Here is a 26,081-nt window from a genome sequence, read left to right as displayed (position 1 = left end):
TTCTTTCAAAGGACAAATGGTCTCACAGATTTGACCATAAAATAGTCCTCACTAGCATTCTATTCAGCTGCAGACAGTTTGAACAACATGCTTTATGGCAATCATGTAGTATTAGAGCAGTAGAAAACAAAGCAAACAGCCTCTTTGTATTATAATCGCCACAACATTTAGCATTTCTACTTAATGATGATGATGTTGATGATGATGATAATCATATAATAATAATAATAATAATAATAATAATAATAATAATAATAATAATAATAATAATAATAATAATAATAATAATAATAACATAACTCTTTAAAGCACTTTGTGTTTTACATAAAACTGAATAAATAAAATAAAAACAGCAACTGAATAAAAAAAACATAACGTGTAAAATATAAAGTGTAGTGAGGTATAAAAACAACTTTTAATTATGGAATGATCTTTTGATAAAAGCATGTTTTAGAAGTGATTTGAAAGAAGACACCGCTTTAACTAGCCTGAGCTCCTCAAGCAGGTAATACCTGAGCCGAGGTGTCTGACAGCAAAAGCGCGATCCCACTTTTTGTCTTAAGCCCAAACTCAAGAATAGCCAGCAGTTTCCTGTCTTAGGATCTCAGGCTGCAGATAGGTTTACTCCCAAATTTAATTTGGGCCAGGCCATGAAGTGCCTTAAAATCTTTAAAACCTCCAAATCAATCCTAGAACAGACAGGCTACCATGTAAGGAAGTTAAAATAGGAGTAATATGTTCAAAGGAAAGAATTTGATCAGGCTTCACTGGAAGATATAATTGTGTGTCGTCTGCATAACAATGGAAGCCGGAAGGAGATGTCGTGCCTATACATAATGTGACCAAGGGGAAGTATATATATGGAAAAAAGTATTGGACCTACAATCTAACCTTGAGACCAAGGATACACTGCTGAAATCTATTGATAAGAATATTATGATGGTATCAAAAGCTGCACTCAAGTCCAACAAAACAAGTCTGTAAATGTCACCAATGTCAGCATTAATTAAAGGATTGTTTGTGAATTGTGAATCTAATAAGTAAAGCCTTGGTACTGTGGTGCTGTCGAAATCCCAAATGCAAATTTTCATAATATATTATTGGTTTTCACAGTTGCAAGAATTTTTTATTAGGCCCGTTGGGAATGTATGTTCCCTGGTCATGCAATACCCGCTGTACCCGTTGTCAGAATACCCGTTTTAACCGCTGACAGAGTACAGTACCCATTATCATAGTACTTGGAGGCCAGCCTATTACTATGACATCAAATTCATGACATCAGGGATATGCATGAATGGGGATTTGTACTGTAGGTTTATAGATATTTTCGAGGACCACTGATCCGACAAACTTCCTACTCGGCACATCCCTCCCTCGGCCCTCAGCGATATACACACCAAGTTTGAAGTCGATCGGTTAGACGGCCTCGAGATACGCTAGGGACAGTCATGCACGCAGAGATTCTGCACATTTATAGATATATGATATGAATGGCCTGTATTTTGAGCCTATGAGAGCTTCACTGGTTTACGACATTTAAAGAAGTAAAATAGATGTAATGAAATTAGAAAGTTCCAAACATTGCGGTTTTCTTCTTTTAAAGTAAAAAAATAAAAATCTATTTGAATATATCCCTACTTGTTTCCTAACCAAAGCAGAATAAGTAAATTTGGAGGCATAAGAAAATCAAAAATGACAATGACAAGTGCCAATCCACAATTTCAAGCACTGGAAAGGGTGCTTTTGCACTCTTAGCAGTAATGTTAACATTCTTAACCAGTAGTTAAATTGTTGATTCACATCAAATGTCATCCTGTATTAATAACTTCACTGTCAGTATTAGTACTGAATTAAAGGCACATACAGGAGCATTTAATCCAGAGAGACAGGATTAAATGGTCTAGCCCACAGGTCAGAGGAGGCTCTGTGGGTCAGTCCCGTACCTGCAGGAACGTGGCATTCTGTCTGCCTCACTGCTTTACTCTCCGCAGACTGGCACATTTCACTATCTGAGCACCCTTCTTCACATCCACAATATCCGGCTACATCAGGGGGGAAGGGGCGGCAGGAGTGATGCAAGAGAGCCAGGGGTCAAGAATGGAGGAGAAGAGGATTGATGGGAGTACAATGAGAGGTGGGGAATATTAGTAGTTTAAAATAATGGGAAGAAAATAAAATGGAGCAAGAAAAGAAAGGAAGACGGAGCAGAGCAGATGGACGCCACAGTGAGATGATAAACAAGGGGACATAAAGAGAACAGAAAAAAGGAGAGGAGAAAAAAGAGGATAGAATTGTTTTCAAATATAGGTGAGTAGAGGAGAACATGCAGGGATAAATTATATACAGACAGCCAAGTGTGGACAAATAGGATAGGATAGGTAGGAAAGACAGGAGATAAGATAAGAGGGAAACGGTATCAGAAACATCCAGAATGGATATGGAAAATACCTGGGTCAAATAGTATTTGCAAATTATTCATCTTCATCTTCATTTGTTTTAGCTTACTTAGGTGCCATATGGATATGATTAATTGAGTGCCAGAAAGGTTGACGTTATAAAATCACAGAAAATTCTGGAAACAGTGGACAGTTTACTGCAATTGACAACTTAACTGTAACTTACAGTCGCTCAATATTGTTCTAATTTGGGCACAATTGTCTCGTATCCTGGTACACTATTATAAATTAAAACAATATCCAATAATTATTTACAAATAAAATTGGACTCAGGTTTGATTTAGAGAGTCCTGCAGGTTTGAGTGATACAGCACACAGTCACAGTTATAGGACCACAGACTTTAATAGAGGCTTAGTGGACAGAAGAGTCAGTCAATGAGATTACTGATGGGAAGAAAATGGATTACATTACCAGAGCAACAAGAACCACAATCCATACATTCAATCTCACAATACAGTATGAACTCTGTTTCAGACCACAGATATTATTGACATCAAGGAATACTGCATGGGGTTATATGAAGCCAATAATCTATGAGCACTGTTTGTTGTTTCAGCCGACCCAGTGAAACAACAGGCAAGCTACGACGCTACAGCAAAGCGCAAAAGCAGGTTCAGTAATTTCACCTAAATCCAGACACTGTAGTGAACATGGTAAAATGAAGCAGGGGTGAGTGAGGCTTACTGAATGATATGAGCCAACAAGGGATGGTCAACAAGCACACAACGATCCAACCATAATATTACTCATTCAATCTCTACAGATTTAGGACTGATATAAGATGAAACAGCATTTATCTAATTATAATCACACAAACACTGTGCTTGGCCTACACTGATCCATATAGCTCATGCAGGTTAAGCCACCTATAGATAGTAGTAGGCTGGCAAAGCAGGGTCAGGCGAATCTTTCAAGCTTCAGTGTGGCACACAGTTTCTTGTTTAAAACCACACACTAGTAATTTGCTGCAGGTGATGATTTCAACATATAGTCCAACCCATCTACAGCATGAATTCAACAGAGTCTAGAAAGGAGGCCACCATCAGGCGATATAATTAAACTCAACTCAGTCCATTGAGTCCCCCACCCCCTCCCCCACACTTATAGTAAAAAAGGGGAGCCTCAGATGTTCTGAGTCCTCAGCCTGTCATTGGCTGGGAAACAGACAGGCCAGACCAGTAGCCCACCTTGCTGCTGTCGTGACCCAGGATGGCGTAATTCATGAACTGCTCAGCATCGATCTCCATCTCGTTAGCATCCTGCAGAGAGCTCTCCACGCTCACCTCCTGAACCCCTTCCTCACCCGAACCCTTTCCCCTGCGCACAACCTTCCGCACAATCTGTCACATCGACCACAAGCACACGTACGTACACGTACACAGACACAAGCATACAGAGAGGTGAGGGAGAGATTGATGATGAAAGCAATGAGTAATGAGGAGAAGGAGAGAATAGTTGATGGAGGACAATACAAGTGAGATAGTGACGAGAAGGAAAGCTATGTTGAATGGAATTTAGCTAGCTTTGTAGTTGTTTAACATTTTATACATAGTAGAGTTAAGCTAATGGAAATAATCAATCAGTCAATCAGTCAGTCAGTCAGTCAATCAATCAATCAATCAATCAATCAATCAATCAATCAATCAATCAATCAATACATTTTAGATGATGAGCCAATCATCTACAAATCTAAAGGGGAAGAGGCACCTCTCTTTCTATGCACTACACGCCATAAAAAGGACATCTTCCCATGCTGTGATGTGGCAATGATCATGATCATTACTAATGAACTGCTCATGATTATTAATGGTATAATCATTTCTAATGGCTGGTTTGTGATAGCCTGGGATCCAGACTGCTCCGCTACGTTCGGCGGATTTCTTTTTCTCACTCGCTATACAGTCTGGAAAGCCCCCCCCAAAGACCCTTCTGATGGGTCTTTGGGGGGGGCAGAGTTGTCCAATGTAAAACTCGAGTCACTTCCTGACTTGCCAACGTAATTGAAATACGAATCAAATAGGAGGCTGGCCAGACTGATAAGCGAAGTAAGAGAAAACAATCAGCCGAATGTAGTGAATCAGGCTGGATCCCAGGCTAGGTTTGTGAGGCGCGTTGTGAGGAAACTGATTACCAGACCACCAGTCTACAATACAGAAAGCATACTGGGATGACTGACCTTCTTTGTGACAATGTTTCCATGCTCATCTGTGAACTGCTCCTCACTGACATGTTCTCCTCCAGGAAGGTCTTCTGCCTCATCACCCTGTGGATGAAAAAAGCATTTGTCATGTATGTTAAATATTGCCAATTGCAAAAGCACAAATCACCACCTCTACATGATGTAATGGAGTGGAATGGAATATAAGCCATACTTCAGCGATGAAACCTTCTTATGCATAATGCATAAGACAGTTGACTCTTAATTGCTGGATGGTAGGTTATCTGGTGACAATGCAAAGTCTGGAGTCAGCAAACAACAGCAATCAAAGTGGAATCTAGAGAGCCCCTTAAAATGCCCCCCCCCGCGTGTCATCATTGACATGTCAACAAGCACGTGATTCATGATAAGCTGTTATCTGCGAGGTTGCATGTGTGAGTTAGGATGTACATATTACTTTTAATATTACTTTACTTTTTAGAAAAACATGAATTTCATGTACAAATTATTTGTAACAGTTAAAAGTCTGCCATGTTTTTCAATACATTTAGATCCAAGTTAAAACATTACACGTTTCAAGCCCTCAATTAATGGGATATTGGTCATTTTATCGTCTACTCAGGCTTTTGTGAGCCCCCCAGACAGTTTTTAAGTTGCTTGATTCAGTAGACATTTGATAGAAATATTGGCAATTGACGAATAACTGGCTAATGAAAATTAAGGCCATTTTCTCTATGATTTTAGCTAGTTTTAGTTTGTTTTGTTATCACTTAATATGGCTCCAGTTAGTTTTTTTGTGAAGCCTTGTTGTTTTTTTTGTTTTTTTGTTAAATGACGCGTAGCCTGAGAGCTAGTTCAGGCAGATACATTCGAGAGGTTTATACGCATGTGCAGCACTACATGTTGTATGTGACGTGTCAAGCAGCTGACCAAATTGGAGGTCTTCTTAAGCTCACCTGATTCATTGTACTTCCTCTTGCTGTGAGCTGTCAGCTGTCAGTTACTATGTGTAAACACGTAGACAATTTGTTTGTTTTCTTTTGGTTGATCCCCCCCCCCCCCCTTCTTCTTCTTCCCTTTCTTTTTTTCTATGGAAATAACAATACGATGGGAACTATGCACGAAAACGAATTTCACCCACTCTTTTACTTCTGTAAACCTGTGATGTGACAATAAAACCGATCCTGATTCTGATTCTGTGCTACTACTGAATGTTTTTATGCGCTTAATGTATAGCAGAGCCTGAATGCAAAGATCAAATATAATATTCACACTTGTATTTACATTTTATAAATACAATGTTCTCAATCTATTAATGGTCTCAATCTATTCGTGAGTTATCTAAAATGTTCTGTCAATTCTAGTTTTCGTTTATTAACTATAATAACCCTGTGACAGACTGGCGGACATCGTGTTGCAAACTCTCGCGTTTTCACATATCATGTAGTTAGTATGAAAATCAGTTATTTTTGCTGAGCTGAGGCTGCATACTAGCTGCTCTGTCACAGCTAAACCCACTCCCACTAGAGACAGAGATAATAGGGGGAGAGGGGTGGGAGGAAGGGGGAGGGGGTTGTATTTAGAAGCAACAATGTAAGACCTATGGAGCTCACTTAAATTGTGCTGTACAGTACAGCACAATTTAAGTGAGCTCCATAGGTCTTACATTGAGCTCCATAGGTCTTACATTGCCACAGTACAGCCTGTACTGTGGCATTAGCACCTGTAATTACAGCCGATGAGGTTCATGATGATACAATTATTCCTCCTAATAATTAGCAGGGCGCCAACGCGGCTATTTATGAGATCAAAAACAAATCCAGCACTCAGACAAGTCCACAGGGAGTAGTATAGGCCGAGGTAAAGCCTCACTATCCTCCACAATCCACAGAGTCATGGGTCATTATCTTTGTTGAGACAAGGGTGGGGGGTGGGAAAGGAAGCAAAATGCCATAGGGCTGGAATCCCAACTGGTTGAGCCCGGGAAAATCTGTTCACATCCATAATAGAATAAGACAAACTTAGCCATAGTCTAAATTTGACCCCCATCTGTGGTTCTAGTATTATTTTAGTGCATGACAAGACAAAAATCATTAAGATATTAGATTTACTTGATCAGCCTCCATAAATCCTTAATTTCCAAGTCCATTTTTATGTTATTGCCAATTAAATATACAGCATTCCCATTATTATGAAATAGCTACTACACCACCAATTCTGCCAGCTGGGGCACGCCCCTCAACTCAACAGAGTCTTGTCCAAACATTTATCCAGAAATGTATCATCTCTTTGTTTTAGTACAGGGGTCTTCAACGTTTTCAGGCCAAGGACCCCTTAGCTGAGAGCGAGATAAAGCAGGGACCCCCATTATATATTGTGTAAAATATTTATTTTTTCATAGATTTCATCGGCAGCGGCATAGACTTGTTTCACAGCACTATCATGTTGGATTCACGTTAATGTGTATTTCCAGACATTTAACCATGCACTTAAACAATACTTAGTAAACCTGACCTTTCACTCTGTACTTAGTCTGCTCTTTTTTCCCCCTACACCAAACCACTTTGCAGAAAATAGCAGATCTACAAGCGCACAACACCTCGCAGCGCGAGGTGTTGTGCGCTTGTAGATCTGCTATTTTTGGCTAAAGTTCTCCTCAGAATAGGGATGCTTGGGTGAAGTGGTTAATGTAAAAATCACACAAAGATTTGGCGGACCCCCTGTAGTAACTCTGAGGACCCCCTGGGGGTCCCGGACCCCCTGTTGAAGACCTCTGTTTTAGTACATAGATACGCACTGCATCCCTCAGCTTTTCCCCAAATGTGTTTTTATTTCTTTCCCATTCCTTTATATGTAGTACAGTGGTCCCCTTTCTACCCCTGTCTATTGTTTTCCGTGGTTGTATGGTTCGGTACCTTGAGGATGACTCTCCGTCGGACCACTCTGGTGGTAACATTCTCCTCCTCATCGGCCATTCCCTCCACCTCCCCCAGCTCTCGGTCCAGCTGAGAGTGTATGAAGGCAAGTACCGAACGCAAAGACGAACTGGCTATATGGATGACATTCTGACAGCTGATGACCAGAAAAGCCAGCAGCACGAAGCTGAAGAGAAGCTCGGTCACCAGGGCCCACATTGCACTGCTGTCCTCAGTCGATGGTAAACCAACACAGCCCCACACCCGCACACCCTGGTCTCACTTGGGATTCCCAATTTCCAACAACGCTTATCGTCGTTAACAACGAAGGGAGCAGCTGCAATCCAGTGCCTTGTCTCAGTGGTTCTGCCGCAAGTCAGTGTGCCCTTCAACTCCTATCCTTGGTCCATTAGTTGGTGCAGCGGGCCCTTTCCACTGGTCTCTGGTCCTTCTCTCCCGCTCTGGGTTTCCCTTTGTTAGTTGGTACAGAGGAATGGCCGACCCATGTCATCAAATCCGGGCATCAGCAACCTTGGGAGGCTTCTATTTTTTCTCCACCCCCTCTCTCTCTCTCTCTCTCTCCCTCTCTTGCTCTTGCTATCTCAATCCTGCTCTCGACCTCTCCTTTCCATGCTTCTAAACTCTCTCTCTCACTCTCTCTCTCTCTCTCTCTCTCTCTCTCTCTCTCTTTGCACATGTGACGTAGTGTCAGCTTTAAATACCCCTGGCTGCTCCTGTGAGGTTCAATGTGGTGTGTAAAGGTCTCTCTCATGTACTCAACTTAATACTCTTAAATACAGACTGTACCATTACCGGTGCTCAACACAGGATGGTATATTTATGGTATGATGGTATGTATATTTGTAAAACAGGTAGCTCAAATCACACGATCTGACTAGAGTCTAATGCCTTCATACAGTTCATGAAAAACATTAGGCTACAAATCATACAAAGCCACAAGGTAGAAACAATAACTAATGAAAAAATGACATTAAAGGTCGACTTTGACTTCCATGGTGACTTCCGTGGAGGAATTAACTAGAACACTGCACGTCTCTTGTTATTAAAAAATCTAACATTTTACAACATGCAGAGCTGCGGAAGGTGAGATGGATGAAAAAAATAGTAATCTAAATGTAAACATATACAGGCAGTGCAAATGGTAACCGAACAGTAACATTTGTACACTCTCAGAGTTTAATGAACACTCAATATTTTACAGTGTACCCTCTCACCCAGTGAGAATGACTTTAGCCTGCACTGTGGTGGTGGTGGTGGTGGTGTGTCAGAAAGTTGACACGTATGATGGGCTGGGATAGGGGATCATGTTACAGAGTGCTAGAGTGAGAATGCAAGCTATATTTAGCAAGATATGCTGCTGTCTGTGCCCATCTTGGGCCCTGGCCTGTGTGTGTGTGTGTGTGTGTGTGTGTGTGTGTGTGTGTGTGTGTGTGTGTGTGTGTGTGTGTGTGTGTGTGTGTGTGTGTGTGTGTGTGTGTGTGTGTGTGTGTGTGTGTGTGTGTGTGTGTGGGGTGTTAGTTTCTGACAAGTTTCTGTAACTATTGCTGCTATTGTGTGTGTGTGTGTGTGTGTGTGTGTGTGTGTGTGTGTGTGTGTGTGTGTGTGTGTGTGTGTGTGTGTGTGTATATATATATATATATATATATATATATATATATATATATATATATATATATATATGTATGTATTATTATTCTCATTGTTGGTGTTGTAGCACAGTACTTAGTGGACCAAAATTGCATTTGCCTTCTTGAACGTGTATGAGTGTAATGAATGTGACTTGCTTTCGAACGCAGTATGCCTCAAGTCCTAAACTTCTAATTAGCATGATGGTAGCATGTTATGCAAACACACTTTCATGTTTACTTCCAATATGATTAACCAGTTATTATTGGTTAAATCTACTTAAATTATTTATATGTTGCACAGGTGTACTGTAACTCCATGGATAGCAATGACGCAACTGTTTTAATCACAGCCTGCATGGCATGTGTGTGTGCGTGTGTGCGTGTGTGCGTGTGTGCGTGCGTGCTCGTGCGTGCGTATGTGTCTGTCTGTCTGTCTGTCTGTGTCTGTGTGTGTGTGTGTGTGTGTGTGTGTGTGTGTGTGTGTGTGTGTGTGTGTGTGTGTGTGTGTGTGTGTGTGTGTGTGTGTGTGTGCGTGTGCGTGTGTGCGTGTGTGTGTGTGTGTGTTTACTCACCTGCCCCCTCATACGTACATCGTCCCAGGCTCTCAGCTCTGGTACCCTGTGAGGGAAGCCCAGCCCCTTCTCAAATGGCTGGGTACCTCTGAAGTGCCCTCTGAGGATTTCCGAATGTCCCATGTCCCGCACTGGTTGAAGCAAGGCCTCTTGGGATACCCGGGACTGGTCTCCATCCATGGCGTTGCGTACTGATGACATCATGGTATCCATGGCCTGTCTGGGCTTTGGTTGGGAGCCCACCCAGGCCTGAGTAGGGTCAGTAACGGGGACCCAGCCAGGGCCTGTCTGCTCCTGCAGGTAGGAGAGGAAGGAGCCACCGCCACCGCTCCCACTTCCATTGCTACCATTAGATGACCTGGAAGGACAGAAGGGAATAGTGAGGAAATGGCAGATGATTTGCTACTACTGATGAAAGCTAATGTGCACAGTACAATCCTCATTGTTCATTTAAAGACGCACTCTACCCAAAATCATGTTTTGGGAGTTTTTAAGATGTTTTTGAAGCTTATCTATGAAAACCCCAGTGTTTTTTTTTTACTTCCAAAACTTAAGACCACCCTCTCTGTGAAAGCAGGTGTGGCACGTGACATGAAATTCAGGTAGTGCTAATTCCCTCCTTAGTATAGACGACAGACAGTAACACGTTCTAAAAATGAATGGTCGGTGTTACACCAAATGTGTTAAGTCGTCCGATTCTGTGACCTGCCTTCAGTGCAGTTGGCAAGACGCAACGGGAAGTAAACTGAATTTGATAGGTAACCAAAAATGGTGTAACTGGAATGCAGATCCGCCACGTGATCATCCCTAGCCAATCACAGATCGGGCCAAACATCACTACAACCGGACATCGCTACAACAGGGGAGTGGAAATAAGCCAATTGTATATATATATATATATAGATATGCAGTCTTCAGACGCACACGCACACTGTTATTATTCTATTAAAGTTTGCACAGAACACAACCTTTATTATATCACTGCCCACATTGTAACATTACAACAAAACTAGGTTACAATATCTACATCTTACTAAGAAATTCAAATTATAATAAACATACATTAAAAAGTATATTAAAAATGTTTAGCCCTGATAAGGCATAATTAGTCTAATATTGCATTTTTTCATAGTGATACATGTATGACCGAGATGTTTTTATTTATTATTATTATTATTATTTATTAATGTATTGGGGGGGTTGCATTGATTCCAGGGATGTGCATATCAGCATATTCCTGAGGGGTTGTTCCTGCTGGCGTGGCATCATGGTATAATTAATAGATCCTGGAATTGTTCAAGGCGCAATAAAACTCCTTTATAGATGTTTTTAGGGTGAGAAAAATACTTGATGGGGCATTATTGATCAAACATTTATATTTCTGACCAAGTTTGGATGTGTGAACTGCAACTTTAACTCTGAGAGTGAACAAAAGTAACCAAATAGACCCTGAATGGTACTTAAAACTAACAGGCATTTTTAAGCCTTTATTTGAAAGAGATGGGAAACACGGAGAGAGAGAGTAGTAGGCAAGAGACATGCAGCAAGTGGTCCGGCCGGCTGGGAATCGTACTGGGGACATGCTGTCAGACACTGTCAGGTACGCGCTCTAACCACTCGGCAGGCTATCAGGTCGTCCCCATTTGGTAATCACTCTCAGAGTTAGAAAACTAAAGGATAAATTAACACTGAGGATTTTACTGTGTATAGATCCTGGAATGTACTGTGTACATTACATAACATTAACCCATTTAGACCGGGACCGGAACCCCTATACTTAACTATACCTTTCAATCCGGGAACCCCTTTTGGGGTTGTTGTTGCTATGTACAGTATATAGCAAGATCATTTTTGAATAAATAATTTGTTTTTTTTTTTTAATACGTTTTTCAGAAAACTTAGGTCAGGATTTAGAAGGCGTTTTTAGAATCGGCCTCAGGTCTAAATAGGTTAAGTACTGTTACTTCAGCTGACAAACACAACAATAAACTTTGCACTTTGGACTGCTTATTTTTTCATACCCATCCTTTGGTGCAAAGTGTCAAAACACAAAACGAATTCATACATTAGACCAAAATGACAATTTTATATTAGTTAAAAACCACACCTCTCAAACCTCTGTCCTCTGTGTAAAATAAATGAATACATAAATAAAAACCTACCATAAAAATATAGTTAAATTGCAATTTTCATTGATGAAATATATAGGATTTATCTAATTAATGACTCTTTATGTTTTTGATGTTTTGTACTGTGCTATATTCTGTGTCAAATTGAAATGTTTGTTCTACCCAACAAGATTTAACTATACTGTATGGATTACATTGAACGTCTAAATCATCATCGTTTACTCTACGCTTACATCCGTTGTTATTTTCAAGCTGACATAATGGACAGAAAAACATGACCCAGTGATTTTTTTTGTCAGCTGTGTGAGCGCATACCACTCTGAGATTGTTGATATTTCAATATCCAGGTGAGAAGTAGATGGGAGTCTGTCTCACCTGTCTCCATTACGATCTGCTACACAGCTCAGACCAGGTGACTCGCTCAGCCGGGCGTACACCCTTTGTTGTCCTGCAACAAGAGAAAGCCCTTCTTCTGAGCCTGCCACTCCGCCTCCTCCTCCTCCTCCTCCACATCCTCCTCCAGCTCCACCTTGTGGTGTGTTAGTGAGTGCTGACGTCTCCGAACTCGCCTCTGACCCCTGACCATTGTTCAGCCCGTTTAGGTTGATCCCGGAGAGGGTGCCCCCGAGCGAGGCCGGCGTGGCAGTGCTGAGCGAGTCAACGCCCATCTCTGAATCATCCTCGGCCAGATCCATGGAGCCCCCACCCCCTCCGCTGGCTGCGCTGGCCTGACTGGCCGGTCGGCCCAGGCTCCCGTACGGCAGCCCCAGCAGGCCTTCTGAATCGTCAGCATTGCTGCACTCCAGTGAGGAGTCCTCCACAGCCACCAGGGAGGGGCTGTTACCTGAGGGCCACACCTGCACGTCAGCCATCTCCATGAGTGTGTCCTCCTCTGTGGTGGCAATGGGCGCACTGTCTAGGCTGGAGACTTCCTGCCAGTAGGGCTCAGCGCCCAGCGGGGAGGGCAGGCTGTACTGCATGGAGGCGGGTGAGAGAAGTTCTTCCGGCACCATTCCGTAACCTGGAGCGAGACAGAGAGAGGCACACTGACACGGGCCCCCCGCCTCGCTCCCCACCTCACCCCCACAGCACCGGAACCCCATGGGTGGGGGGGGAAGTGCCCCTGCCGTGGAGCAGGGCAACGTAGGGGAGAGGGCAGAGGGGAGCCCAGGGGATTAATGGGGAAAAGGGGAATAAAAGGGGCGGGGGACTTAGGGCAGGGGAGCAAGGGCAGCTTTTAGGGGGAAGGGGGGAGAGGGGTGTGTCAAGCCAGATCTGCCAGCACTGACAGTGAGTGCAGCAGCGGTAGCAGCAGCAGTCACAGCCAGGCTGACTGAGAGGCTGGAACAGAGGAGGCCCAGCAGTGGCTGATGCTGCTCTGCTGACTGCAGGTAGAGGACCAGGGGTTACTGCCTCTGCCCCCATCCTGGGGCCGGGACACACACCTGTCCAGCAGGGAAAACACTTCTTCACACGTACTCATGCCATACATACATCTTTCTCTCTCTCCGTCTCTCTTTTTTCTCTCTTTCTCACTCACTCACTCACACACGCATGCACGCATACAAGCATGTAGTAGATTTTCATATTGTAGTCAGGCTGGATAGCATGCATGCAGGCAAAGTCATTCTCTCTCCTGCGAGCATATTTCATTCTCCTGTTATCTGTCACACAATTATAATTGCACAGTTTCACGGCACGCCCCTCACTCATCCATACACCGCACAGATAATGTCAACAATTTAAAAAAAACTATTAGAGAAAAACTATTTACATATATTTTTGGTGTTCACTGGATACCAACTCACACACTTCTTTAAAAAAAAAACACTATAACAACTTTTCATTTCAGTTTCTGTTGTAAATGTTATATTAGTGCCATCATTTTGGACAGTTTTATAAGAATATATATATATATATCTTGATATAACTATCTAACAGTGAGACTTCAAAAAGTTAAGTAACTTAGACTCAGGTCACTCCACAACCATCTGTAATGCATTCAGAGACATCTCACACAGAAAACAAGCCACGGGTGCAGTTTTTCCATGGTGTTGCAACTGTATGTTGTTTGTTGGTAGACGTCAGATGAAAACTGCACAGTAGAGTTCAGTTAACTCTCTGTGACAGAAAATACTATTTTCAGAAACCTTCATTTGAATGGCTTAGTAATTTTGATTTTAAATTCTATTATCCATTATTCACAAACAATCTAGTTTGCATCTATTTTGTATCCAAGTGATACTGAGCACACAAACTGGAAGTAAATAAGAAATGTGATAAATGGCAAGGACGCATTGTGATATGTCAGAGGGTTTACTAAGACATACACGGAACAGAGTATGAAGTCAGGAAGTAGATAAAAGAGAGAGGTCTGCAGCTATGTGGCTATTTACTGACATGTGAGCATGTGTGCATGGCGTGTGTCGTGTGTCGTGTGTGTGTGTGTGTGTGTGTGTGTGTGTGTGTGTGTGTGTGTGCGAGAGAGCGAGTGCGAGAGTACTGCTGAGAGTGCAGAGGATATTAGTGTCACTGTCCCCAACTAACACCATAACTCCTGTTAAGGGTTTCTATACTAACTATTAATATTACATATATTCATATAGTATCCTGTTTAGTCGGAAAATGTTAAAAACCACACTTGACTCCCAAAACACTAATATCATATACAGCATAATAAGAAGCACAACACCAAAGCAAGTTTGTATAAAGTGTGTCTTAAAATGCAGTTTTCTAATAAAATGTGTTCAGCCTGGTTGTTACGATGTTCAGGGCCCTTGTTAGAATTGCTGGTTGAGCTGCAAAGTGGTGAGTGCAAGATTATTGTAATGAGGCCGTCTGTCTGTCTATCTGTCTGTCTGTCTGTCTGTCTGTCTGTCTGTCTGTCTGTCTGTCTGTCTGTCTGTCTGTCTGTCTGTCTGTCTGTCTGTCTGTGTAGCCTTAAACAGTATATGACACTGTGCCTGCACATTTGTCCATCAGAGGGTGCTGCAGCTCAACTAGGCACACCTCAATTTTGCCGTGTCCCCCCCCTGCAAAGGCTTTGGAAGTTTTTAGAATATCTGTAGATTTGACTTAAAGCATTAAATGAAGTCAAAATCTCAAAACTAATTATAAATTCAACTGGAAGTTTGTGTAAGGTTTCTAAAACATGGCTGCATCAGTCTGAGCTTGACAGTTTATATCGCAACCTGAAAATGGCATTACTGTATGTTTTTCGTTTCTAATGATAATGTAAGGAATTATTACAAAATGTATTGTATGTGTATACAATTTTGGATTCATGTATGACTGATTTAAAATTCAATGTATTTGTGAATCGTCTCTCTTCCTGTGAGTAGAAAGAAAAGACAGTGAATGAAAGATAGAGTGGTTGGAAAAGGTGGAGTCATGGAGTCAGTGGTGGTGATTATACATAGATGTGATGACCTGACCCGTATGATACAAAGACAAACATAAACACAGGGAAGAAGTGCACCTGAAGCTCACATACAAATACAGTGAGGAGACACACATAGCCATCACACACACACACACACACACACACACACACACACACACACACACACACACACACACACACACACACACACACACACACACACACACACACACACACACACACACACACACACACACACACACACACACACACAAATACATACACACGCAAACACACAAAAATAATTAAATAACGGCACATAAACACAAACAAATATACAGAAACACAGGACAATCTCCAGATGTACGAAAATGACAATTAAAACACACATAAACACACTCACATCAGCAGACACAGACTGACTGACTGAAGAAATCAAGACAACATCTCTAAACACAAGTACAGTAAGGGGGAACTAAACCATGGGTGGATATACAACTCTATTCCGTTGGCTACATACCTCAAAGACACAAGATACTTAGAAATGCACGGTCAGATGGACATACATAGAATCAAAGATGTACAAAACAAGTCACAACATTCATACATGAACAGAGCAGTCACAAGTCACAGTTCTCAAAAAAAGGTTTTCTGATAACCTTTTTTTTCTTCTTTTTTTTTTACCCCCCATAGAGGACAGATATTTGAAGAGGACGGCGGTGACAGGCTGTAAGGTCATTCTAAGGCATGCATGCCATGCAAAAAACAAACAAAAAAACTCTAGGTCATGCCTGAAATGCATCCAGACTATCTAGACGTCATCTCCCACAAGCCACTGTGCCTGCACCTCTGTTTGTCTCCATGGCAAACATGGGGGAAGGCAGGAGATGAGGCTAGGTTTCATTCAACATGCAGACAGGCAAGAATGCAGGGGTAGAGGGGAATGGGAAAAGAGGAAGGATAGGACAGGAAGGGGTAGTCAGAAAGACAGGTACAGAAAAGAGGGAACCGAGAAAAGAAGAAGAGGAAGAGGCAGAGTGAGAGATTAAAAAGGGAGATGGACACAGATAGAAAGAGTGAGAGAGCGAGGGACACCTCCCCCCTCCCAGGGGGTGCTGAATACACAGTGTGTGAGGGGAACTGGTCACAGAGCAGACAATTAAAAAGTGGAGTTTTCAGGAGTATAAATAATAATAAGATAAAAGAATAAAAAATGCAACAACTGGTTGTAAAAAAAGAGGGCCATAGGTCAACATGAGGTCAGCATGAGGTCAGAGTTCGGAGAGGAGGATTGAGAAGGAGGAAGAGTAGGGCGGCTGGGCTGCAGATGACATGTCCAGAGAAACACACACAGAGAGAGAAGGATAGATATTCACAGGGACCGGTACGGGGCTCCCAACAGGACATCATCAGCCCTGATGAGACTCAGACTACACCCCATGCAAACACAGGCAGACAGAGTTGAAATATCCCATTACAGAAGGCTAAATCTGTAAGCTGTCCTGTTGCCTCTGTAACGATCTTATTCACTTATTACTTTCAAAACCGCAAACGTTTGTGAAGGAAACCTGAAAGCTGTGCTTATACCGACGACAGTGAACTAGACTTGAGGAAGAGAAGTGACTATTAAAGTCCCTGAAAAAACTGGTATGGAGCTGTAAAACGGATTCTCCTACTCTAGATGATACTTAAAACGTGTTGCAGTTGAAACTGTTCCTCAGATGATACAAATGCGCATCTGCCATTTGATTCATAAACTTGGATAGTAAATCATAAACCACTTTGTAATCATGGTGTGATTAGCTGCAATTGACCAAATTTCCACATAGGCCATTGTGCTCTTACGTCATACTTCGGAGGGTGGTGGGTGGGTGGGACATGTTGCTGTTACGAGTATGACATAAGAGCAGAGATGGCCACCGTGTGGATGTGGTCAACTCCCAGACTGGATGGAGGTATTGTCCGGTAAATGTGCGACGAAAGTTGTGTCAAAGCAAAGACCTTTGTATAGACAACACAGATAAGACACGCAGACAGACAGCCAGACAGACGGACGGGTATCAGATTCACTGCAGCTGTGATCTGAATGTCTCCCTTTTGAACCTTTGTGCCTCATGGTCATGTCTCTATGCATCATTACATCACCAGGTATTGCTCCAGTTTGCACAGAGAGGACCTGGCACCTGTTGGAATGACCCGGGGCCACACTGGACACGAGAGCAGAGAAGAGAGGCCAGTGCTCTCCAGTGAGGGTCAGTCCAGTGATGAAGGAGCTCAACGGGTCCAGAGGTGAAACTGGAGTCAATCAGATGTATGTTATGCATGTGGTAAAGGAAACCATGAGGTAAAGGAGTAAAAGACTGAGGACTGACAACTGGTGTGGGCGCCAGTTAGGGTACACTTAACGCTAAAGGCAGATTCATATCATGTATGGCAATGTGTCATTTTACAGTCCATATAACATGCTGAAATGTATTCCTGCTAAATGTTTACCATGTCAATTATCATATCAATTACTTTTCAAATAATTGATGAAAAACATATTCCTGTATTAAATATTTGATTAAAATGGTACATTACAATATGTTATGACGTATAAAAGATAAAAGGGACTTAGTGATAAACTGAGTTTACTGGATGTTTAAAAAAGGAGTAATTAAATCTGACTGATTCTTTGACAGCGTCAAATGTGACCTGTCTTACATCAGTAAGATCTTCCCCTCATTGAAAACTTTTCTAGGTTTTCTATTTATTACTTCACTGTTTTTGTCTCAAACAACCACCCAGTGAATAAACACATCATGGAAGTACAACAGAGGCAGTTGGAGTGTCCTGAGTCTCTCTCCAGGTTGAAGGGGTAAAAACCTGTAGAAGTCTGACATTTGTGGCAGTGTTTGTACAGAACTGTGTTTATGAAGAATACATAACAGGAGCAACAGGCAAAAAAAAAGAGAGAGGATACAGAGCAAAACCATCCACGGTATGTTTCATGGGCATTTGGGGGGAGGAAAGTTTTTACTGGAAGGGTGGGACTTTCGGTGAAGACAAAGAGTATGCAAAAAAGGGCTGCATTTTGGGAGGAATGAACTTACTAGCACTGGGGCACTTACCATTGGTGATGCTGGGGGACAGGTGGTCTCTGTCATTGTGTCTGCGTCTGCTAGGCTCACGCCCTTGTCTCGGACCCTGAGGAGGCTGGCCCTCCAACATGCTGACTATGTCCATACGGTCGATGCTCTTTAGAGCCACGTACAAGCTCTCCACTGTGATGAAGAAACATGGAGACAGATGGAAGACAGAAATAAGAGAGAAAGAGAGATGGTGAGAGAGGAGATGGAAGAAAGAGAGAGAGAAGGGGGGGAGGGGGAGTTGGAGGGAGGGGAGGCACGGCAAGACAGAGAAGCAGGGTCCAAAACCAGGGTGGGACATGTACCACAACCGAGAAAAAAGTTGGGGTATCCCAGGATAAATAGCGATGCCATTAAGGGGATACAAAAAAGGCAACATGGACTTGTTAAAGTCATGAATCTGAGTATCAGGGAGGATATGGGAGGCCAAAGGGAGTTTAGAACAATCTCACATCTCTTATACTGACTCTTTGCCCTCTTTCCTTCGCGTGTAGCCCAGAGGTTGAGCAGCGTAGAACTCTGCTCCAGCAGTGAGTTAGGATTCTCCACACGGATCTTGTTGATGTCATCAACGCTGAACTGAAGCTCTCGTGCCAACTCTGTTTAGACAGCGATATGGAAGTGTAAGGTATGGTAAGAGAGGGAAATATACAAAGAATTTGATATTTTGTATTATTTTGGAACACACACACACACACACACACACACACACACACACACACACACACACACACACACACACACACACACACACACACACACACACACACACTCACTCACTCACTCACTCACTCACTCACTCACTCACTCACTCACTCACTCACTCACTCACTCACTCACTCACTCACTCACTCACCAGCCCAGCTCAGTCCCAACTGTTCTGCAATCAAAGCCATCTTCAACTCTGTCCTTTCCATGGCACTCATTGACGCTGCAGAAACCAGACCAAAACTGAGCTTCAACATTGTGAGACAGTACAAACAAAGTAGTGATTTTCATTGCATGGTGAGGCACATAGGATCTTAAGAGCTGCAGTGCTGCTATGGACAGACCGTGTATATAGTAAGGTTAGAAACGTGCAACTTTCAAGAAAAAAACAGGCATTTTACTTATTGTCATCTAGCTATAGATGACATCATAAGCAAATAAGCATGTGCAGGCATTTTCAGTTGGGAGAGTCTCATACCCATAGCAGGCTCATTCAGGGCACTGTATCTTTCTCTTAGGGCAAGCGGTGTCAGAGTTCGCCTCCTGTCTTCACTCCCTACAATCTGCCAAACACAAGCAAGCACTGAAATCTGTCTTCTCAGGGAACATGAGATGCACTATCATCATGTGTATGTTTGACTAGATCGGTACCTTGATACACGGAGGCATGGTAATGTTGAGGTTACAAAGCACATGTTGACTGTCTTCATACTTGGTGGACTTGCGCAGGAAAGACAGAAATCCAGTTGGATCCTTGCTGCTGTCTCTCACCTTTGACACAACAAACAGCAGAAGCATGCTAGAGACATACAGTACACACTCATCATGGCTGCTGGGCATTATTAAGCCTCAGACACAGAAGGAATTTCTTGCCAGGTCTAATATAAACAACACCTTGACAGAGACAGGGAGCCGGTTATCTTTGAAAGCCTGGAAGCTGAAGCAGCGAGGCTGCTGGGTGGCCTTCCTCACGGGCACAAGGTTCCCTGAACATTCCAGGTGAAGTGGCATACCCTCCATGACCTGTAGGGGGTGAAACTGGCATCAACCAATCTGGAGGACACACAGCACAAAATGGCTCCGGCAGGAAGCAACAGTGTGAGAAACATTCAAGATTCAGAATCCTAACTTAATAAATAATAACATTAGAATTAGATATCCTTATCACTGCTGTCCACAGCAATTATCTTCTTAGGTGTTGGTTTGAACAGGAAATTGTATAAAGATGAAAGTATATAGGAATTCTGTCATTTTTTCTGAGGAAATATGACTGGACACTACAAGGGCCAAATGCCTTGCTGCAAGGGCACCTTGCAAAAGTTGATGAAGGGGAGAGTTTCTCTAGCAAAAGTTTCTCAGCTGTTCTAGGATTTCAACTTGCAGCCTTCCAATCACAACCACTTCTCTCTAATGTCTATCCTTCTGTCGCCCCTAATTTGTTCCTTTTCAGCAAGTGCAGCTGATAAAGCCTGAAGGAGGCAAAACAAAAAAACATAAATTGCTGCCTAGTAATGTTTGCTATAGAGACATCAGGATTAGAATTGAGGATTGGTCTGTAAAACCCTTTCAGCGCAGCAGGATGCTTTCATCTTTATAAGTCCCAGCCCTAAGAATGATTTAGGGCTGGGCAATTTACCGAAAATATATTGAAACCGATACTTTTGAATATTATATTTAGTTTTCTCATATATCAACGAATTAACAAAACATTTTTTGAATAGATTTTTCATAATCGTCTCAATTGATTAATCTGATTAACCACTCTGTTTTATACTTCGTTGTACAATGGTGGCATAAAACAAAATAGAGAAAATAGCCAACCTACATACAACGCGTTGCCTCTCGATGTGTTGTGAATTTGTAGATCGGTTATTTATACCATTTTTTATAATCGTTTATTAATCATAATCGAGGCAACAGTTTGAAATAATTGGGATGTTTGATTTGAAGTTATATTGCCCATATATAAATATGGTTCTATGATGTGTTCACCTCAGTATTATTCACTACACTGTATGTCTGCCTGCCTACTGACCTCTATGTCTCTGCTTCGAGCCACCTCTGTGAAGTTCTCATGTTGTTCCAGGGTTTTGTCCATCTTGTCATCGGTCATGCAATAGCAGCGTAGGCGGCCCTCGCGGATCTCATTCATCTTAGCAAACACCACAAACTTGGCCATGTAGGGTACAGCTGACAGCTCCCTGTAGAGCAGGTTAGCAAAAGAAACAGCCTCGGCTGTTCGCGGACAGTCCGCCAGCCAGAATCTGAGAGGGAATAACAATACGGGTTTTAACGATCACACATAAACCTACATTTTTAGTTTGTTTTTGAACTTGTCAGGAAATAGCTATAACCTAACTGCTGTTTGGGAAATGTCAAACGCTTGGTAATAAACTAAAAAGCTAAAAAAATATATAGATGTGTACAGGTGTACTGTAGGTCCTTTGACCTACCTTGCTGACACATTGGTTGTGAAACTGGCACAGTCATTGGCATACATGAGCTTTGTGGTTCCAGTGATGTCCTCCCATTGGGCTGGAGCTGTGCCACCTGTGGCGCAAGCAGGAGGGACATATTGGTTAACCACCTAAGCCTGACACCGTTGTATGCCGAAAATAGTTGATCTACAAGCTCACAACGCATCGCCGTGCGACACGTTGTGAACTTGTAGATCTGCTATTTTCGCCGCACGACACTGGCGTACGACGAGTATAAATTAAGCATATTGTTGCTGTCGGGCAGAAACTTCGTCATACTGCAGTGTCACACGAATGTACCAAAAATTGCCGATCTACAAGCTCACAACGTGTGAGCTTATAGATCGGCTATTTTAAGTGAAAGTGAAAGAGGTTAAGTGTGTCTGTAGGTTCTATAAGAAAAAGAGCTTGTGACTAAATAATAACTACATTGGATCCAGTGAAACACAGATTATTTTTTCCATTTCCTGAAAAGTAGCGTTTTTGGACGTACAAGGTTTCTGTCCGACAGCGACGATATAGGCCTAGGCTATTTTTGAGAATTTTTGCGTGACATGCCCAAAATAGGGACACTGGGTTCAATGTACAGCCTAATTTACATTGAGTTTTTCACATGGAAATCTGTTATTTTCGTGAGAGTCTGAGCTTTATTTATGCTTTTTATGCTGACATGTCCTGAAAAGACAATTATTTTTACCAAACTGACAACTTTCACGATAGTAAAACGATTCTTTTGATTCATAAATCTTCACTCTCAGGAAAGTAAAAGGGAATCAATGTCACGTGCGTGTGTTGCATAATAGTTGGAGGTGTTTCTTGTATGGATTCGGCTCCTTTTCATTGCTTGTGAACTTGAAAAACACTGTAGGACAGAAAAAGATATCTACTGTGTACTTAACATTGTATATGCTCACAAACGCAACGCTAATACCTGAGTTGTTTGCACCTGCAAGACAATGGCGGATTTGTTCACGCCCCCAAATACCTGTATGTGTGTCTCAAAGAATTACACTGTGAGTTAATCAAATCCCTGTTTTTACACACAGCCCCAGTGCACAGTACCTATGACGGAGCAAAGTAGACGTAGACTGGTTGTGTCCCCCTCCCCAGCGTCACGGGGGCTCTCCCTCCAGGATGGAGGTAGGGGGATGCAAAGGCCGATGGGCCGGTGAAACTTGCGTCGTCTGGGCTCAACCGTCACCACAGGGCTAAAGTTTGCCTGGTTACCCAGCAACTTGGCAACCAGCTCATCTGGAACTGGCTGAGCCTGAGGGCAGAAGAAAATTTGGGAAAGAGAGTGTGTGACATGGGCACCATCATGATGATGATTTTGATGATGATGATGATGATGATGTGGTGGTAGTGGTGGTGGTGATGAAATAAACGGCAGGAAGATTAAAGGTAGAAGAGAGACAGGCCAAGGGAATATGTTGACAGACAGAAAGTTTGGAATAGAAGAGATAACAGGAGATGATGGGATGTGTACGATGGTTCAACGGAAGAGTAAAAAAGATGAAGAAAGGACGACCAAATGGGAGGAAATACAATAAAGAGAGAGAGTTCCATAGTGAATAGAGTGTTTTCTACTTTGATTGAGCTATACAATCTATCTAAAAGACCATTTCAACACAAATTGCTTTTCTTTTTCTTGTTTATTGTAAATGTAACAAAAAGTGTTAACATTATAATTCTGCAAATATTCATACAAAATGAATATACAATAAAAAGGCATTGGTGTTTTGAACAAATCCCTGTTCAAAATGATGAGCAGACAAAATAAACATGTTAATGTAATTAAATTGTTTATGCACACCTAATGTAGAACATACATAAAATATAATGTAACAGGGCAGGGGAAAAGCCATGAGGGAATAAAGATAATAACCATATCCATTTATCTTTATTTACATTCAGTTTAACTGTCACTGTATTTAAGCATAGTACTGTATGTATGCATGCATGTTAGTATACATGGCTTATAAAGCTATAAATAGAGCTATGTCTACATTCAACTGAAAGACAGCTGTTGAAATAAAATATAAAACGGAAGGTCCATTTATATTTATCCCCATTTAAGTGCAGTTTATTTCAACATCTATAATTTGTTATGCCCTTATAATGTACCTTATTGTATATAACCATATGTATTGCATATGACCTTGAAATTATGAGGTTGCACACTTTCATCAAAATGTTCACAAGATTTTGTTTTATATCTATAGATATGCTTAACTGTTTTATTTGTGATCCAAGAATATTTCTCGAGAAATGCTGAATAAGGTAATTATGGAAAAAGATAATGTAGCTACAGCTTGATTTGTTTGGTTAATCGTATTGCATTTACAGTCCAGCACAATTCCATACATTCCTATAGGCCTATTAGGCCCACTACTGTAATGAATGTTTCATGGTGATTTAGGTGTTCACCATTCCAAGGACAGATAACTACATAACCTTATTATAGAACAAAGGAATTAATCTGATAATATATTAATTTACATACTGTATGATATTTTATATTGCAGTTAATCAAATATTAATATCACAATATCGTATTATTTTCTTTTACAAAATAGTCAATTAAGCTATGCCATCAATTAGACCATAAAATGAGAATAAGTTAATGTAATAAAGAAATTGATTAATGTTTACCCAGCAGTCAAAAACATAACTTTTCAATTTATAGTATGCAACAAAGAGAAGCATTCACAATTTGATTCACTTGTAATTAGCTAAAACTAGAGAGTTTTACAGTGATATATGATTTGGTCATCATTATTCAATTAATAAACTTTAATTAAATTAATTGTCTGTTGTTCAATTAATCGTTTCACCCCTAGTTGGATCCTTATGATTCTTATTGGTTTAGCCAGCTTACAAAATCGAGTTGTGGTATTTGCCCTGGTAAGTTACCTACTTCATTATCAAGTGCGTTTACTGTAACAGTTTTGCTATGTGGGATGTGGACAATGGTCATTATCTCAACATTACTGCATGCAAATGAAGCCTTATAATTCCAAGGCCACATGTGTCCACCAGACATTATGCAGGCCTAAAACCATTGAGCAACAGGAATATACCCAAACTAAATCAATTATCCTGGGGGAGAAAAAGTCAAAAAACATGCTGAAAAATATATTCACTGAAATAAATGTTATAACTGTGTGGTTTGTAAATTTCACTAAACCAGAAAAAAAGATATTGGAAAATAATGAATAGTTAAAAACAGTAAAAACAGATCTTTGTAACACAATAACACGTGAGAATGATGTAGGATGAACACAAACCACAAAAGATGACATGCATTATGTGAAATACAAAGCAAAAAGGTCCAGAAAGCAATTCTTAAAAATGCAAAAAAAACAAAAACAAAATCCAAACACATCCTGTTGTGATAAGCTGCCCACAGCTCAACTAAAGCAACTAAAGTACATCCAACATGCTCTTTCAGACAACTCAGGCATTAACGATTCTGTCTTCCTTCTCCTTCATCCTCCTCATCCTCCTCATCCTCCTCATCCTCCCATCTCACCTGCAGCCCCAGGCGGACGCGTTTGGTGACCGCTGTCTCAGGAAAAGAGGCCTGGACATTGGGCACCAGCTTGCTTGTCAGCGAGCCTCCCTCCGGTCCGATCAGGTCACTCTCCTGCTGGACGCGTGACACGACGGCGAAGTACAGGGGGAAATCGGTGGAGATGATGCGACGGATACGTTTCTTCCCAAGCTCCTCCTGACTCTCCAGTTCTGAAAGGAGGAGAGAAAGTTGGGTGATGTAAGATATAAGAGCAAAATGGCCACTGTCTGAATGAGGTCAGTTGTAGTGTCAGTACATCTCCTTACCCTCATCCATTCCATTGAGGATGGTTTCTAGCACATCGTCGCCATAGCGATTACGGTGTTCCTTCCAGACGTTGCCGTTCTCACTCCTCAGCACCACCAGCTCACGGTCTCCACGACCCAGAGCAGCGAAGTGCGGGATCTCAACGATGACCGGTCTGATGCACAGACACACAGGTTGTGTATGAGTATGTGAAACATTTGTTTTCATTATGCCATTTTCACCTCAACAGAGGATTGAGAATTTAAACAATATTCTCACCCCAGGAACTGCATGCTGGCTGGTCCCAAGGAGATGATTCTGCTGGCCAGTCCTTCTCCTTCAACAAGTGGGGGTGGGGTGGTCAATTTCTGGGGCTTAACCAGGCGGCAGGTGATGCGGGTGGGGGCGGCACATGTTCGCGGAGGTATAATGACACGGAGCCCGTTGTGTCTGCTGCCTCTCATGGAGCCACCACGAGCATCCACCATGAAACTGACCAGAAACCTATTAAAGGCCAAGGCTTATAATGAGCTGGTAGGTCATCACAAACACCAAAAATGACAAAAAACATTCCCCCGAAAATAGCACATCTACAAGCTGACAACGTGTCACAGTGTGAAGCGATGTGAGCTTCAAGATCTGATAATATCAAATTTCGTGTGTGCAATTTTTCAATTAAACGGCAC

General features: G+C 41.9%; 1 protein-coding gene across 6 annotated transcripts in view; it reads right to left on the bottom strand.

Moving 5' to 3' along the window:
• ank1a (ankyrin 1, erythrocytic a) overlaps positions 1-26,081 on the bottom strand; it is a 55,268-nt gene that overhangs the window by 5,227 nt on the left and 23,960 nt on the right. For 4 of the 6 annotated variants that reach the window (XM_084054510.1, XM_084054511.1, XM_084054513.1 and 1 more), the window contains exons 27-43: positions 25,675-25,899; positions 25,416-25,570; positions 25,108-25,319; positions 22,638-22,842; positions 21,552-21,648; positions 21,134-21,362; positions 19,993-20,121; positions 19,750-19,869; positions 19,577-19,661; positions 19,247-19,321; positions 18,858-18,989; positions 18,373-18,525; positions 12,256-12,901; positions 9,752-10,109; positions 4,634-4,720; positions 3,645-3,797; positions 1,944-2,042 (exon numbers count right to left, since the gene is read on the bottom strand). In XM_084054510.1, the coding sequence (XP_083910636.1) occupies positions 1,971-2,042; positions 3,645-3,797; positions 4,634-4,720; positions 9,752-10,109; positions 12,256-12,901; positions 18,373-18,525; positions 18,858-18,989; positions 19,247-19,321; positions 19,577-19,661; positions 19,750-19,869; positions 19,993-20,121; positions 21,134-21,362; positions 21,552-21,648; positions 22,638-22,842; positions 25,108-25,319; positions 25,416-25,570; positions 25,675-25,899 (3,133 nt within the window). In that variant the 3' untranslated portion in view covers positions 1,944-1,970. Of the gene's footprint in view, positions 1-1,943; positions 2,043-3,644; positions 3,798-4,633; positions 4,721-9,751; positions 10,110-12,255; positions 12,902-15,527; positions 17,558-18,372; positions 18,526-18,842; positions 18,990-19,246; positions 19,322-19,576; positions 19,662-19,749; positions 19,870-19,992; positions 20,122-21,133; positions 21,363-21,551; positions 21,649-22,637; positions 22,843-25,107; positions 25,320-25,415; positions 25,571-25,674; positions 25,900-26,081 lie in introns of those variants that run through there. The other 2 variants (XM_084054512.1, XM_084054515.1) reach the window with 2 other exon arrangements.

This window comes from Gymnoscopelus microlampas (assembly GCF_963454915.1).
Source record: "Gymnoscopelus microlampas genome assembly, chromosome: 4".
NCBI lineage: Eukaryota > Metazoa > Chordata > Actinopteri > Myctophiformes > Myctophidae > Gymnoscopelus > Gymnoscopelus microlampas.
The sequence above is the reverse complement of the archived record's forward strand: the minus strand, read 5'-3'. Positions and strand labels throughout refer to the sequence as shown.